At 41.6% G+C, this 17,806-nt stretch overlaps 1 protein-coding gene across 1 annotated transcript; it reads right to left on the bottom strand.

Annotated features, from left to right (window-relative positions):
* Positions 1-2,022: 2,022 nt before the first annotated feature.
* Positions 2,023-17,489, bottom strand: fgf5 (fibroblast growth factor 5). Its single transcript, XM_012865295.3, has 3 exons — positions 16,578-17,489; positions 12,282-12,385; positions 2,023-2,737 (listed from the first exon to the last, which is right to left on the bottom strand). The coding sequence occupies exons 1-3, from the start codon at positions 16,777-16,779 to the stop codon at positions 2,366-2,368; spliced, it is 678 nt and encodes a 225-aa protein (XP_012720749.2). The 5' UTR covers positions 16,780-17,489; the 3' UTR covers positions 2,023-2,365.
* Positions 17,490-17,806: the final 317 nt, after the last annotated feature.

The following is a 17,806-nucleotide window of genomic DNA, read 5'->3' as shown; positions in this document are numbered from 1 at the left end:
GAACTTCTAAACGTCCATGAACGTATTGGGCTTTCAGAATAGGGTTTAAAAAGCACAGTGACCTTTGACATTTCGCTCCTCATATGTCACCTTCATCACAAGAGAAACAGAAAGTTTTCTTTCTCTGAAGGGACGACTCAAAATGTCAGTGAGGTCAAATGTTGAATTATTATCCCGTAGGGGTAAAGAAATCCCTACAATCCACTTCAAAGGGAGGATGTTGGTGAGTGAGACGGACTCAGGAATGATTTAGGCTAAAGTGAAGCTAAAGCATAACCACGGTCATGGTCCCAAAGGTTTTGGATAAGAGCCACTCTCTCAAACCTGTCAGCACACATATCTTTCTTTCATTAAAGCACCAGAGACTCTCTCTAAATACCACCTTGGGATTACAGTGAGATATAAACTCCTCTAAGGTTTCAGTAAAGAAAAACCTGGAAAGCAATTAGGCATTCATAGAAAAGACTTAGCAGTATGTGCACACACAGTAAAGCAGGATCCTTTTCCCAGATGTCCTGAGCAGCATCTGATAGGCTCCACAAAAACATCTATTGCTTGTATTCCATAAAAATCCATCATAGAGATGCTTTAAATAAAAAATATTGTTCGAAAAAGATGTATGCTTGAACCATGCATGAGAAAAACAAACACCTGCAGTTAACAGTCATTTGCTGAATGCTTTTTTTTCCCAATCAGTTGTAAAAGGAAAAAAAGACAAAGACAATTTTTCAATGGCTCCTATTTAAGTGTGGATATGAACAGAATGCTTTGCAAAATGTTTATTTAAGCACTGCAGTATTTACTTTGAAATTATTTATTGCTGAGCAATTGTATTTGCAAAATATAATTTCACATTTTATTTTGATGTGCCATATTTTTCGGACTATAAGGCACACTTAAAATCATTGAATCTTCTCAAAAATTGATGCTGTGCCTTATAATTATATATGACTTAAAGTTGATTAAAGTTGTACTTACTGAGCGATTTTATATGGTAATATGTGCTCAAAAATGTGTAAGTACGACTTTGGTTAGCAATGAAGTCGCTCCGATCAATGGATATTCGGAGCATTACGGTACACTGTCTCACCACCTGAAAGGACCCCTGAGCTGTCTACAAGGCTGCCTGACTGTAATGTCGAAACTAGAAGTGCATTCATGTAAAGGCCCCCACATACTCGGGTGTAGTTCATTCCGCTGAGGTCAGTGTGTACAAGGCGATATGTACTTGAGACGGACTCGCTATAAAGTTCTCGGCAGCAAAAAGTCTTTACATCAAACTGTTTTATATGTAACACTGATCCTGATCCACTGAGCTGCTCCAAGCAGGCGGTCTCCAGGACGCAGCATCAGTCCCTCTCTGTTCTCACTGACAGGTGGGAGGAAAAGGAACGTCTCTAGATGCTCAGCTAGCTAATCACACATTTTACCATCCGTTCCACCGCTTTGTCCCACTGGCAGAAAGTCTGGGAATTGTAGGAATTTGTCACAAGAAATGTAGGCAACAGTACAGTAAACTATAAAGGATAAAACATCCACAGAGTCAGCGCAGAGTCCTTCAAAAGCTCATAGAATGCGCACCGTACACCTGAGTATGTGGGAACATTTAGGCAGCCCGCGCCTGGAGTACGCGTTAGCAATAATAAACCTAGTAAAATAATTAAATATAAATGTTATGTTTATTTTGGCCTTATGTTAGAAATAGGGCAGTGTAGTCCAGCTACTCTGTCCTCCTGATAACAACGGTAGTCATATATAAGGCGCACCGGATTCTGAGGTGCACCAAGGATTTTAAATGTGCCTTATACTCTGAAAAACACATTAATTTCTCTTATTCAGAGGATATTGATGCTAAATCCAGGGACAGTTGGAGAATATGATTGCTTCACAGTCCTGGTCTGAATGGATCCACCTCAACTTCTCCAGGATTTCTCCAAACCTTGTCCTGTTCCTGACAATAAACCAAGCTTCTTTGATTTCATGCAACCATACTTTTTATGACTTTTTGATAGATTTTTTTATATATAAAAGCATTATAAAACAACTTGTTTGTCTGAGACGTTATAAAAATGAGTTTAAATTCTAGATATAAAAAAACAGATACATGTTCTCTCTCTCTGAGGAGAGCTTCATCAATAGAACATGTGTGACGGCACACAGCAGGACAGAGCAACACAGAATTAAGTGGAAAGAAAAGTTTAACTGATATCGTAGATTCGACAGAGACGGGTTCGGTGAGTGTTCCTGGAAGCCCTTTGTTTTTGTTTTACATGGTTCACAGAATCCTGGAATGATTTGAACATCATAAATGACCTTTGTCCAGTCTTTTATGAAGTTTAATACTGTTGTCCTTGCCTTTGAAAACTCATCCAAAGCGGTACTTGGGCCAGTATTTGACCTGTCTGCGTCTCTGCACTGCTGCTTCAGGGACTTTCTGGCCCACAGGTGGAGGTTTGGGCGATGCCGGCGGCAGCGCTTTCCTCCTCTCTTTGCTCCTTTCTGTGATGGTGAAGCCTCTTTGGCTAAAGTCGTGCAGACTGGCCCTGGGTAAGAAGTGTGTGGAGACGTGCTGGGATTTGACCCGCGGACTGGAGCCCATTTTAGCTTTGCCCCTCTTATTGAGGGCAACGTACCACTCTCGACCGGTCCTTTGGTTCCTGTGGATTACAGAGGTATAGGTGTTGTAACTGTTCTCCTGGAAACGTTCCCTGAACTTGCAGTCGTCTGAGAACCGTTCCTATGAAAGAGCAAAAAATCAAAGGTATTAGGTGTAAATTAAAATGTTATTTTTTCCCAAATTCCCCTTTTTCCGTTTCTATTTTTCTGAATTCCACTTTTTTCGTTTAAATTTCCTCCATTCCACGTTTTCATTCTAGCCATATTTGTTAACCTTAACAGTATGTAAATATAAAGTGACTGAAAAATAATTAATAAATTAAAAGCCACAAAATTCAAGATTTAATGACTGTTATTTCAGTTTCACAAATAAAACAAATTGCTGTGGTTCAGCAGAACATTGCATGCTTTTGCAAGGCATTTACCCATCCTTTTATAGAACAAAAACGTTATTTATGTGCAAGACATAGGATCTCACCTAAAAAAGTATCCATTTATTAAAGTGCTTTAGAGCTGAACAGAAAAAATGTCTCAAAAAGAAACAAAAACCCTACCTGCAAACTAACAATTTGTCTACTTTTGGTATTCAAAACAATATTTCTCTGTCTTTTAAAGTAAAATAACACTGTTAATGTGCAAAACAAAAGAATCTCAACTTTTACACATTTTAGGAAAAATGTCTTCCCTTTATAACATAAAAATGCTTCTGAGTTCAGAGCAAGACAAAAATGTTTCACAAAGAAACAAAACTTGTAAGAAAAATAAATCCTTGTGCACATTTTCAGTTTTTCCTTCCTTCATCTGTCACAGCCGTCTCCATTGAAGTACACGATCGTCAGTCGTTTCGTGTTCAGCTCTGTCAGTGATTCCTGCTTGTCTGTGAGCAGAGTCTTGTCCTGAAACTCCTCTCACAGCCAACAGAGCTGACAGGAAAATAGATGTAGGGGACCGCAACATCTGCAACTTTTGGGAATCTCCAGTATCCACCAAGTTCCAAGCTAGTCATAAGAAGCTCCCATAAGCAGTCCACTGTTCACACAACTCTGCATATGGGCGTGTGAGTGTTTTCAGTTGTGCATAAGTTTGAATATCCTTTTCCATGGCTGGAGCCTGCCTAGGAGCAAACAACCAAGCCAACCTGTACACTTCTTTAGCAGGCTGTGTGTCCCAGTGCTTTGAAAATGTAGTGAATGCCAGATGGAAAGCTTCATGAAGATGAAGGACCTTCCTCTTCTCTGCCATGGACATCTTGCCCAGTAGCAAATCAGCTTTTGTACCAAAGCCACAGCTTTTTGCTGTCCCATTCATAAGTCAGGACCCCAGATCCTCCGTTACATTGTGCGCAGAAACTGCTGTGGGATGATGGGTCCCATCCAGGATCGTTAGAGCTGTCATCAGTTTTGTGCGTCCCTCTGAGATGATAAAACGTGTTCCAGTGAAACTAAAGCTGTCTAGTCCAGGATTTATTTGGCTTATTCTTATTACAATGAGAAAAAAAAATTATTCTAGTTGTAGCTTTAGATAAGTTGAACAAAATATTTACCTAGTTTATTTCTTATTATGAATAGAAACAAATAAGTACTGTTATTTTATGCTTCCTGTATGTTTCTTAATGTATAAATAGAAACGAATAAGCTTTCAATATTGGTGATGAAGCTTGTTACCTTTAAACTAAAGTCTAGTCAAGGATTTACTTATTCCTTTGTTAATGTAATTTTTTTTTTCTTTTCCCATGTAATATTTCCCTCTATACTGTTATATATATAAATATATACATAAACTTGCCTTGGCTTGCCGGAGCTGGCCTGGGGCAGACTGACAGAAACGGGGCTGCCAGACAATCAGTGCCACCAGGCCCTCTGACCACCGGCAGCAGGTAAAGCAGGTGTAGCGTCTTGCCTAAGGACACAACGACTGAGATGGACCTCCTGCGCCCCCGTTGCCCCTATACTGACATGGTCAATACAGCTCACTGCCAAGGTTGGCACCTTATAAGGGACGACTTGAGATGTTTTGATTTGCATCTTATACTTCTTTTTGGTCCATATTTTGACATGTTGCTGCCAAATTCTTTTGGACTTTCTTCCTGTTAACGTTGTTTCCTGTCCACTGTCGCCACATACTTTCTTAGGGAGGGATTGCCACAAAGTCAACGACTTGATGCTGTAATACCAAGAACTGAGAATCTGGGATTTTAGCTGAACACAAGGGTTGTTTTAAAAGGTTTATTAAAGTAGATTTTCTGGTGGGAAACAGGAAACTGCCAGGGATTCTCAAAGGAACAACTTCTCAGAGTTCAGGAGGGTGCACTGGATCCAATCTGTTGTTCCTGGGGCTCCATCTACATCCAGATAGTGACAGTGGAAAGGGTGGAGATACCACAATAAGCAGAGCTGGCTGCTTTAATCTCACAGGAAGAACAAGGGCTGAGACTAATAGGGATTCTCAGCCCTTGGACAAGGCTAGCCAGAGGAATCAAAAACATGAGACTGGGTAAAAAACAGGTAATGCACAGGAGCCCAATGACTCTTTACTGTTCCAGATCATGGCTGATGAACCTTAGGCAAATTAGAATACGGAGAATTGGATCGGCATTATCAGATTTGACGGGGGGATGTTGTGCAATCAAGCAATGAGGAATAAAATCAGACAAAAGCTTAAAGAAACTGAAATGTGAGTCCCCAAAGGCGCTGCCTCTCACAGTGCGAGGGGGGGGGGGGTCACTGTAGAAAGACTTGCTGCCCAGGTTTATCACCCTCTTTCGCCTGCTGTTCCTCAACAGCAGCATTAGGGAGACAGCCACCTGGGTCTGAATGGGTTCAGACACCCACAAACATTTGCAGTGCCGCCCGGGCTAAGTAAAGTAGGGCTTGTTTTTGAGACTGAATTAGTGCTACTCTATATGAATTCTATATCAATTCCAAAAGAGCTAAAAAAACAAAACAACTGGACTTTTTTTTCCAAAGTTTGAAGACGTTTCACTTCCCATCCAGAAAGCTTTCTCAATTCAAAATGTTTGGAGTAGTGTGGAGTTGGAAGCTTTATAGTACTGCCAAACAAAGGCCTTGTAATGTCTTAGATAACATGCAAATTAAACAAACAGGTCCACCCCCTTAGTAATGAGGAGTCGTTAGGGTCGTTATTGGCCTAGTTTACCAGAGACCATGACCTGGATGACTGAGAATCTTCACCAGCAAACTCTATATGAATCAACCTTTTTTGAATTGATGATGTGAAAAACAATGGCTGATGTCTTTCCTTCTTGGCATTGTGTGAATGTTTTCAAGTTTCATACATAAGCGTGTTCCACCAGCAGTACCTGTTGTTAATTTGTGAATGCTGACGTCCATAAAGTCCATTTTTGCTCTCCTTTTATGTGTAAATAATACCTGCAGTGTGCAGGCTGTTGTGTGAGTTTTACTCATATGTTTAGATTACACAGGTTTAGCTCTAGAGTGTCTTTGGAATCTGATGTTCTCAATTCCAGTTTTTCAGGTAAAACTTCTATCATACATGTCTGTGTTTTCTTTACTAATAACTTCCACTGTGATAAGTGGACGTGTTTCAGAAGTTGGACCAAAGCTGAAAGACTGAGAGCAACTTGTTCTGTTCCCAGAATGCAGAAAGCGGCGCTGAAAGAAACAAACCCATCAGGAATTCCCTTTTGTACCTAAGAATATCTCTGATGGGAAACTTTAAAATGTACAGATGCCTTCTTTCTTGCCGTGGTATGACGTTCCTGTTTAACCTCATGGCATTTTGAAATCAAACAAACAGTTCTGCTATGAGCTCGGCGTAGCAGAAAATGATGCCATTACATTCGGTAAACATGCCAGTCACAGGAGAGCGCAGCGCGGCTCGTCGCGGAACAGTACGACCCTTTCAGTTATTCTAAGTGACCAACGGTTCCTCTGGGCTGTTGTTTTTAAACATGATTAGAAAATTGCTCAGCGCTCCAGAGTCGACGCTACGGCTGGATTGAAACGATTTAACAGAAAGCTACAACTGAGCGGCATACCGGCGGCTCTGGTACCGGTCAGGGATTTAGACGTTTGGAAACAAAGCTACAGGAGCGTGCGTGAACAAGCTCACACATACAGGCCTGTATGCTGAGGAGAAGTCCTGGCCTCTGCTGGTCTTCTGCAGCCAGTTTCCAGAGACCTGATTGGTTCAACCATAACGCCGGAGCAGCTGTTGCTGCACTGGTCTCACTCTTCTAGGCACCTTTGCCCTGATCCACAAGGTTTACCTCAGATTTACATTTACTGTGCATCAACAGCTGAGAGATGTTCTTAATGGTACTAAGTTGACGAGGATCTCACCTTAACTGAGAATTACTCTGACACTATAATACAGGCGTGTCAAACTCATTTCTTTATTGGGCCACTTTGGCATCATGACGTCATTAAAAGGGCCGGTTGCTCCTGTATAGATGATACTTTTGATTTCAGAATTTAATTTCAGTTCACATAAAAATGTTAAACAATTACACAGTGACATAAAAGTAGCACATTATGCCCACTTTATACAGTTTATCTGCAAAAAAAGTTAATAATTAGTTGAGTTTCACTTTAAACTCATTATTCTGCATCACTTTTTCTCTTTTTGGACATTTCTGGGTTGTTTTAAAGGTATACTATGCAACCGGGGTTGATTTTTCAGCGAGGCTCCCCCCAGAGGGCGAAAGTAAAAGTGCACTGTCATAAAGATGCTCAGCTGTTCTGGTTTCTCCATCAAGCCAGGCGCGGTTGTTTTGAGCTTAGCAGACAGGCGAACGCAACGAAAAGTGGAAAAAACGGCAAACAATGACTAACACAGTGAAGGTATGAACATCAAGCTTCCCGCAGCGCTATCTTGGCGAGACGCTACCGCCGCCGCCTCGCCAAGCCGCGGCCGCCGCCGCCTCGCCAGTTTTATTATTATTATTATTTTATTTTATTTTTTTTTTATGTTGGCGAGACGCTACCGCCGCCGCCTCGCCAAGCCGCAGCCGCCGCCTCGCCGCGGTAGCGTCTCGCCAACATAAAAAAAATAAATAAAATAAAAAAAATAAAAAAAAAATAAAATAATAATAATAATAAAACTCGATATGCTTGCATGTTTATTTGACGTTAACACGCGGTTCTTTGTTGTTGCTTTCGCGCGTGCATATAGTGAATGGCAGGGCAAAAACACATGGAGTTCTCGCTGTAAAGCAAGACTTCTGTGTGTGCGGGCCGAGGGCTCTTGCAATTGCAAGTGCAGTATTTCCCCCACAGACCACCAGGGCGGCCGAGAAAACCTTTGTTCGACCTGAAATGACTCATTTAATCATCCAAAACGGTATGGAATACATTAATTAACTGAAAAATGTTGCATAGTATGCCTTTAATGCGTTGAGGGGAAAACAGACCTCTAGTGGCAGGATGCTGTTACTACACAGTTAAAAAAATCAACATTTTCTACAGGAGGCACAGTTTTAGACACTTTATATAATTTAAAATGATATATGCCTCTACCTTATGACATGAATTGCCTTTTTCTTTGCTCTTGAGGGCCGGATATATTGCCTTGACGGGCCGGATTCGGCCCGTGGACCTTGAGTTTGACACATGTGCTTTAATATATAATCTTTAGAGATTGGGTTTGAAAATGACTGATTTTCAGGCACAGCATGGCAGAGAAAGAAATTAATGTCTCCCTGAATCCAAAAAGTGAAAACAATCACGTGGCTTCTGCTCAAACAAGCTCACTAACGAATTGATTTAATCAAACCATGCAAAGGAAATCAGCTCGGGTCTATGATGATCTGTGATGACCCCCCACCCCGTTCACTCGTCTTTTCAGCGGCTGCCATCTGGCAGGAGACTGAAAGTCTATCAGCACAGAAATATGGTGTTGATAGGAACATGTTTCTGTCAAATGGTAAAATGATCCCTTTCTTCCTAAGCATACTAAGAGTTTTGCTTTTATAAGGTTAGTTTTATAAATAAAAAAGGCGTGCACATTTATGCATGTGTAGCATAAAATGAATATCTATTAACTTGAACGCATCTTTTTTTCATTTTATTTTATCTTAGATGATCTTTTTATTTCCCAACTCTTCTGTTGTCTTATCTGATGTGATGTTATCTCATTCCTCATTTCATGTAACCCCATTTGTCTGTTGTCCTCCCATCTAATATCATCTGATTAATTATTTTATCTATAGTTATCTTATATAGATGTGTAATTTTTCATCTCATCTAATCTCCTGTTCTCATTTATTCTCATGTATTTTATTTATATTCATGTCACAGGTTACCTCGTGTCATCTCATTTATTATTCTTTTACCTAATTTCTCATTTCATTTCATTTTTTCTCATCTGATTTAATCTCATCTATTCTCATTTGTCTGACCTACACTTTGGTTATGATATTTTCTCCTCTGCTCTCCACTCGTTTTTAAATTGCTATTGCACAATATCCTTTTTTGTCTTTTACTATTTATTCTTGTATGGTCGTGTAATTTCATTTCTTAAATTTATTTTTGACTCATGTCATTTCATCTAATCTCTGATCAGGTATATCCTTATCTATTCTCATCTTTCCTAATATTCCTATTTTTTTTCACGTCTAATCTTCCTATTCATAACTTATGTCTTCTCATTTCCAGTGCCTTGCAAAAGTATTTGCCCCCGTTGGCTTTTTACCTATTTTTGATACATTCACACCTGTAATTTAAGTGTTTTTTTTATTCTGATTGTATGTCATGGGTCAGCACTAAATACGTTGGTGAAGTAAATTTTTTCCAGTTTGTTGTTTGCTTCACAAAAAAAACAAAACATTCCATCTTAAATGTTTTATGCATGTTCTGTAAATATAACAATGCAAATTCTCAAAGAATCCAATTTAATTCCAGGTTGTGAGAAAACATAAAAAATATCGGGCGGTGGGGTGGGGGGGGGGGGATACATTTGCAGGCCACTGGAAATCATCTGATCTTTTCTGAGCTCTTGCTGTCTGGTGTTTCTATGTTTTAATCTCATTTCTTGCGTTTCTCATGATATAGTGTTGTTGGGGACAGAAATGCAGAGATGAGGCTGGTGAATGAATGACGATGACTGGGTCTAGAATGTGAACTGATACCCGACTGAAAGGCCGGAGGTTCTCCTAAAAACCCTGCAGATTTACACTCACAAGCATTCATCGATGTAGCTGAACAGCAGCGTTAGTTTTTTTTTTCTTCTGCAAATATTTATCAGAGAGACGTCTGTTCCTGTCTAAAAACAGAAAGACAGACGCAGCCACTCTTGAACGGCAGCTTTCTGCTGCAGATATACATTTTATTCAAAATACCAATATTAAAGTTCCTGCTGATTAGTAATTTGTTTTCAAGAATGCTTCTTTGTTGAACCATGGAGGTTCACCACAAACAAGTTCTCCAAGCTAAGGTTAACAGAGGTTTACTGCAGCACTTATGGCTCGTCAAAGCATAAAACAGTTTCACCAGTTGTTTAATAAAACCTACATTGACATCATGTGCAATATAGCATAAATGAATCATGAAAAGTGTAAAAACGACTGGTAGTAAAACGAGACTGTAAACGTCTCAGATAATCAAACACGTTTTAATATCAGACAAATATAACCTGAGTAAATACAAAAAGCCGCTTTCTGATGCTTTTATTCACTAAGGAATTAGTTTTATTCACTAATTCTTATCATGAATTGACTGTGATGAACCACATTTCTTTTAAAATAATTTTCACCATCTACACCCAGGCCAGACACAGTAGCTGTAAACCTACCTAAATCACTGGAAGGACACATTTCCCCCAAAAAAACATCCGGATGATTCATAAAAACAAGGTAGAGTAGATCCTCTGAATGGGTTCTTTTTTTTTTCTATGTTTCATCTCTAAACCAAGAGACTTCTTCACTCTGAGGCGTACAGGTAAACTCAGCCTCATAAGGAGGACCTTTGCCTAGAGGATCAGGATATCTAGATGATTTCATACATTTATGGGGGGAAATTATTCAGTGGACTGATAAGACAAACGTGGACCTATGTGGAAGGAGTGTGTCCTGCTAAAGTATCTGTTGTGGAACCACGTAGAACATGGATGTGGTGGTGTGATGTTCCGGTACCGGTTAGCTGCTTTGGGAACTGGACATCTTGGCCGTAAATAATTTAATCTTGTTTCTGCTCTAGAGAAGTAAATACTAAAGGACAATTCCCAGTCATAAGTATGGAAGCTGAAGCTCCAGCCTGCTTGGGTGAGGAACAGGACAATGATCCAAAACACATCGGCGAGTCTGCCTCTGAGTAGCTCCAAAGACAAAAATATGAATTTTGGAACGGCCTAGTCAAAGTAAGACGCTGTGGCATGACCTCCTGCTCACAAACCCACAAGTTTAACTGAATTAAACATTTCTGCATCACAATTCATCCACAGGGAGCTAAATCCCTGTGTGGCAGCTGAAGCAATTCTTAGGGAGAAATTATCGTTGTAGTAATAAAAGGAGTCATCATTTGAAAACAGCCTTTCTATTTCCTCAAGTTATCTTTGTACGATTTAAACATTTGTTCTAAAAAAACGGATCTGGAAGAGAGCTAACATTGTTTTCTGGATATTGTAGTTACGTGGTTCATGCGTTGACCTCCGTTTAAGCATCTAATTAAATATGATATTCAACTGGTGCGTTTTTCCCAGAAGGGGACGTTAGGCTGCGTTCACGCTGACGTGATTTCATTAAAGCGTGTGAGGAGCTGAAGCAGAAGTCGCCTGTGCCGGGCAGCAGCTCTCTCAGCAGAGCGTCCAGCTTTGTGCCCGATTGTTTGCTCGGCATATTGATTTTCACTTTGTGGCTCGCTCCGCTGTATATTATCAGACGTCCCAGACAGGACTTAATCTGTCCTCCCCATTAACACTCGCTAACCGGGAGTGGCTTCTATCTGTTCGCCTGCCAAGGCTCCCGCAGATGACTTGTTGGTGTTTCTGACCGCTGACTGACTTACGGCGGCACGGCCAAGCTGCTGTGGGGAGATTTCAGCACGCCGTGCGTCGGGGATTTAAGAGCCTCCAAAACTGTGGCTAAAGATTAGAGCCGAGCGAGAGCGCCGTGCCACGCTTACGTCAGAGTCTGTGGCTCGTTGCTGCACATGCAAAGCGGAGAAGAACCTCATAAAACAAATATAACCGTGTCAGGAGGCAACTCTGTGGAGAACGCTGCTGCTTCATGAGGGCAGAGGATGCGCGGAGGAAGAGGAGGCCATGATTTCACGTTGACCACAGATATGCTGCCGCTTGGTCTGCTTCAAGAGTTGATTCCTGACACATTTAGGTTTAACGAAAAAGAAAACCACTGGAGCTGCATTATGCAAAAGCCGGTAACCAGAAGGTAAACATAATGAATGATTGAGCGGCACCAAAACAGACCGGGACCTGGAGAGGAGGATGAAGATCGTACTTGTTAGAGACCATCAGGGTATCCAGCAGGGAACGTTCTGGATAATCTTATCCATGGGGCAGAAATCTTTGAAAACCAGAGCAGGTCCTGACGCTACAGCAAAGCTCGCATCAGCGGCTGTTTTCTGAGACGTGTGTGTGTGTGTGTGTGTGTGTGTGTGTGTGTGTGTGTGTGTGTGTGTGTGTGTGTGTGTGTGTGTGTGTGTGTGTGTGTGTGTGTGTGGCGTGCTTACGGTGGCGTGAAGCCGTCCTCTTTTATTCATGGCCAGGAATCTGTTGCTGTAAACTCCTCTGATGCCGATGACGCCCTGAGAAATGGCAAACAGCTCCAGCACACCTGGAGAGACAAAGAGCACATCTGGAGGATGGAAGGATGATAAAATATACGTTTATTTCCACTGCTCTCAGGTCAGCATCTGCACTTTAACCCCGAATCCAAAAATCTGTTGATCTTCGTCTGTTTGTCAGGGGTTTGTGTTGAGCAGCTAAGCACAGTCAGTATTTTACCTGCAGAGGACAGCAATCAGAGGGAATGAACGTGCCAGAAGGAGTCAAGCTGAAAGTTACTGAAATTAATGTAATTATTTCATAATTAGTGAAATTATGGAATAATTAAACAATGGGAGGAAGACTTCATCTAAACCTCTCCTGGTTAAACTTCACACAGTCCTCCTGCCCATCGATCCGTATCGTTCACCAGACGATGAAGTCCAGGGTTCTCCAGCTTACGTAGAAAGATGCTCTGAACTCCAACCAAACATCGTCAGACCCCCCCCCCCCCATCATTCTGTTCACTATTAGACATGATAGTGAAAAGAATGATGTTAAAGTCTCTCTCAGCATTCAGTAAATATTTTGAAACACGTTTACATACCTCTGCATAAGATCCTTATCTACAGCAAGGAGACTTTAACACATTAAACGTCCTTATGGTCTAACTGCGGACGTTCACACTGGCTGCTCTGTGTCAATGAATGTTCTACGTCCTTTTTATCTGCCAACCCGTATTAAAAGGTCCCACAATCGTTATGGACTGCTCTCTCAGGCGTCTTATCAATTGCTTCTTCCAAAAATGAGACCAGAATGTATAAATGTTAAAAAGCCAGGAACAGGAGAGGCTGTCCTTTATTTCTACCTTATTTTATGTTTTATTGTACATATGAATGCATTTGTTTTTATTGTAACTATAGAGTTGCTGTACCTCTCTAAAATGTGATTTTATTCCCAAAATGGTTCTTCTGCAAAGATTGTAACAAGAGCCTGAATATTTAGTGATAGTTTCAACTCCTTGAAGTTTGATTTTCACATGTTTAACTATGTTTTCTCCTTTTTTAATTAAGCACACTATTTTTTTTCCTCAAATACAGGTGAATAATAGGAACTCAGAAAGTTATCAATCAAAATGCCACGTATCAACAAACACACAGTGTTGGTATATTTGCAACATGTGTTTTAAAAGCAAAGCCCAGATGATAAACATGTATAATCTGACTGAATTGGTCTCTGGAAAGAGCCTTGAGATGACATGTATCATGAAATGACGCTATAGATATAAAATTTAATTTAATTGAAACACAGATGTTTGGGTTTTCTCCGAAAATTGTTTGTTTGTCTATGAAATACATATTTCAGCTTGGTTACTGAGGAAACATTAGATTATGACAAACTTAATTCCTCATACTGTCACATCTTTAAAACAATCAGATGCAAAACACCAAGTTTTAACAATGTTGTACTTATATTTCTGTATTTTATTGTTTTTTAACATCATGGCCAGGGGACTACAGATGAAAAAATAGCCTTTGGCTAATTCTGGCTTTTTTAACTCATGAATTGTCATGTCATGTGTTTTATTAAGTGGCACTGTTCCCTTTTAAATAAATAAATAAGTCAGCTCAGATGCTGTCAGGGACACGGGGAGCCACTGGAAATCTGTGTCCTTTTCCTTTAAACCAAACCAGAAAGCAATAAAGCCTCATTTTCTCCTTCTGTGCATGTTTAGTCTTTTACTCTCTGAGACTTGTTCATGTTGCACATCTAAAACATCCTGACTCGTGCTGATGTGCCGCCCTGTCAGGCAGGACACGCCGACACATGGCCGCTGCATTTAAACCGATGTAACCTGACAACGCGGCTGAGAGGGACCACGAAATGAAGGCACATGTGCACTTCCACTGGGAGCTTCATCCGCTCCGTCAGACTTCAGGAGGATCGGGACCGCACAAAGAAATGCTCAAACAGATATTTAGAGGTTTCCAACCAGGACGCTTATATTATTTTCTATGTTTTGTCGAATTTCAGTCACAAACATGGTGTTTCGAGAGCATTTCATGGGATTCTAATGTGGCAGACCAACACAAAGTATTGCAGAAATGTGAAGTAGAATAAAAATAACACATGATTGTCGCAATGTTTTTACAAACATCAGTGTAGCTTGTATTAGCATCCAGCCTGAGTCTGAACTTTGCACAACCTTGTTTTGCTGCAGCTCTAGGATTTTTGTCTCTACCAGCTATGTACCTACAGACTGAAACTGTGGACCAGTCCTGATGGCAAAATAGCTCAGGCTTAGTCAGATAACACAGAAAGCTTCACTTTTCAAATCTTGCTACGGATTCTCATTTAGATTTAGGTCTTTACTTTGACTGGGCCATTCGAACAAATGAATACTCTTCGATTTTAACTATTGTCCTGTAGCTCTGGCTGACACTGTAGGGCTGGACGATAATTCAAAAACGACATATAGAAAAAAAAGGTCAATAAAAAGCTCAGTGTAACAACAGTTTTCCTTCCTTTTGCATTCTAGCCATGTTGGATAATATTACATCCTCCCAACCAATCACAACGCAGACCAAGGAATGCTCTGCCCACAAGCCCCGCCCCCTTCAAAGAGTTCAGAGAGCACGCGTTCTTCACGCATAAAGGGTTGAGTCGGAATTCAATGTGTTCTGTATCTAAAAATAAGTCACTAAGAAACAGAGTAAAATAGCCAGGGCTGCAATTAAAATATATGTTTTGAATTTGTTAATAATTATCGATATCGATCAATATGATTTCTATTTTATCGATATGTTTTTTTTTTCTATATCGTCCAGCGCTAGGACTCAGTAGACAGGATTTCTCAGTAGGGTTCTTCTTGCCCTTCTTCAATAAAGGCCAAATTTATGGAGGACATGGACATCATTGTCCTGTTAAACTTCTCCCTCTCAAGCTGTGGATCTTGGCGTCTCCTCCAGAGATATCTCGTGTTTTTTGGGTATTAATGCAGATTAATGCTAACCTTGTCAGACCTGCCAGTTTTGGTGGTCAGGCCCTGGTAGTTCTGCAGCTGGACCTTCCTCTTTACATCTTCAGATGATGGATCTAACAGAGCCGTGTGAAGTGTCCAAGGCTTGGGAAGTTGTAACGGAACCTCGCCCAGCTTTAACTCATCCAGAACGTTCTCCCTGACCTCTCTACCGGGTTCTTTGGTCTCCATAATGATGGTTCTTCTCTAATGTTCTCCAGCAAACACTTGAGATCCTCACACAAGCCGTACGTATACTGAAATTAAATTACACACGGGTGGTATCTTTATTAATGACTTACTAAGGGCAGCTGCATGCAGAAGTGTTTATTTTTTTATTTTTTTGGACTGGCCTGTCACATTAAATCCTAATTAAATGCATCAGAATCTGTGAATATAATGTGACAAAATGGGGAAAAGTCCAAGCGGTGCGAATACTTTAAGACGCTGCGTAATTTAGAAACACATAGGATCCAACAACTGTGCACAATTACTTGAGCTCTAAGGGAAATTTAAAGTTCAGCAATACAAAATCTGTTCCATAGTGCTTTTTTATGTTTGTCATCTGATTTTTCTTATAGGTGTTTCAAGAATTAAATGTCAACTTTTAAACTTCTGACCTGATGAAACTTTCTTGCTTTGTGGACATTTTTTCTCCTTTTAGGCATAAATCCTGTGAGTATTTTCTTGCAGCCCACAGCTATGAGGCCCACCATCCATGTCCACGTTTTCAGTTCCTAAAGACGTCTTTGTTAATTTCGAAGATCTATCCATAACGCGCGCTTCATGCTCTCTGGTGGCTCAAACCTGCTTCCTTATTTTGGCCTTTACTGCCCTAAATCAGGTGAATTAACTCGCTAAGCGTCAAAGTTCAGGCCCATTATTAAGCGGACGCCTTTTATTTAGGGAGGATATGTTGTTGCTGTGCAGCGGCGTCGCGTTGCTGCTGATTTGCAGCCGCACACATCCCGGAGCCTCAGAGCTGCACCTGTTACTTCCACAAATAGTCTACCTGCCAACATCCGGACGGACACAAACAAGGCTCGTCAGCCAGATGACATGAGCGCAGATATTTCACGCCATCAGGCCCCGCTCCTCTGGAAATCGCTGCTGTTCTAACTTGCAGGAATGACATTAACCAAAACATGGCAGGAAACTTGGGGCAGCTGAATGAGAGTCGCGTCCGGACGTTTAGGATTCAGTGGCGGAGCCGCTCGGTGCGTGCGCGGAGGGAAAGACTCACTCAGCTGGTTGGGTTCATGGCTGCCGTTCACTTTGCCGTCGGGATGGATCTGGAGGTGGAAGCCGATGCCGACCCTGCAGTACAGCCTGCAGGTCCTGCGTCCCGAGCTGATCCCTTCCCGAAGACGCAGGGAGACGCGCTCCGCTGCGGCCGCGGCGCAAACCCAGTGAGCGAAGGTCAGAAGGTAGAGAGGAACGTTCATGCTTCCAAGCCGGAGACTCAGGCCGCTTCTCGCATTTTTACCGCTCCTCCAGTCCCGAGGTCAACAACCCAAAAGGTTTACGCGCAACGGCGTGAGGCTCGGGTGGGCATTGGCCCTGGCTGCGGAGGTTCTGCCGGATGGCCGCTGGGGGTATTTATAACGCCTGTGATCTCACAGCTCCATGTATGCCTGAGCTCTAAAGGACGGTCTTTCAGCAGGATTTTGTCGCCGAGATGCCACTCCTGCTCAGCGCCGACTCACGGCAGCGAGGCGTGAAGGAAGCTCCACCGACCGGGATCCTCCGCGCCAGGACGCAGCATTTTACGCACAGAGGCAAAAATATCTCAGCGGGAGAGGGTCGCTCTGTCCCCGTAAACGCTGAGCAAACGTCTCGCCATCCTTCAGTTACAAAGAAAAGTTGAAATCTTTGACGCTAAGATGCTGGTGCCACAGCTGACTGTAAACACTGGCTCACAGGAACACTCCGGCTGCACTGTGCTGCGTTCACAGGGCTGCAGGAGAAACTTCTGATCAGCTGAATCCTGCATTCTGAGCGGTGTGCATGGCAGGGCGCGCATTATGTCCAGGATATGGACAGAATAAAAGCTTAATGCTTCAGATTATAGAGCCTGTACGTGTGTGACCGTTCCTAAAGAATAATGGAAGCTAGACTCACACTTTAAAGTTTGCGGCTGTAATGAGATAAAATGTTTTTTTTGTTAAGTGTTTCATTGAGACTTTATGTGACAGTTGCATTCAATGCTTTGTGGAAAACCCTTTTTGCTGCGATTTCTGTCGTTTATGCACATCTGGAGTTGAAGATTTTTGTCTATTCCTCTTTGCAAATTAGCTCGAGCTCAGTCTGCTTGGATGGAGCGAGTCTGGACAACAACTTTCAGGTTTTTTCACAGATTCCCAATTAGGTTTAGTTCTGGGCTTTGACTAGGCCTTTGTAACATCTAAATAAGCTTTGATCTGAACCCTTCCATCATAGCTCTGTTTTGGGTTGTTTTGCTGCTGGAAGGCG

This window comes from Fundulus heteroclitus, chromosome 12 (assembly GCF_011125445.2).
Source record: "Fundulus heteroclitus isolate FHET01 chromosome 12, MU-UCD_Fhet_4.1, whole genome shotgun sequence".
NCBI lineage: Eukaryota > Metazoa > Chordata > Actinopteri > Cyprinodontiformes > Fundulidae > Fundulus > Fundulus heteroclitus.
This window is presented reverse-complemented; position numbering and strand designations above follow the sequence as displayed.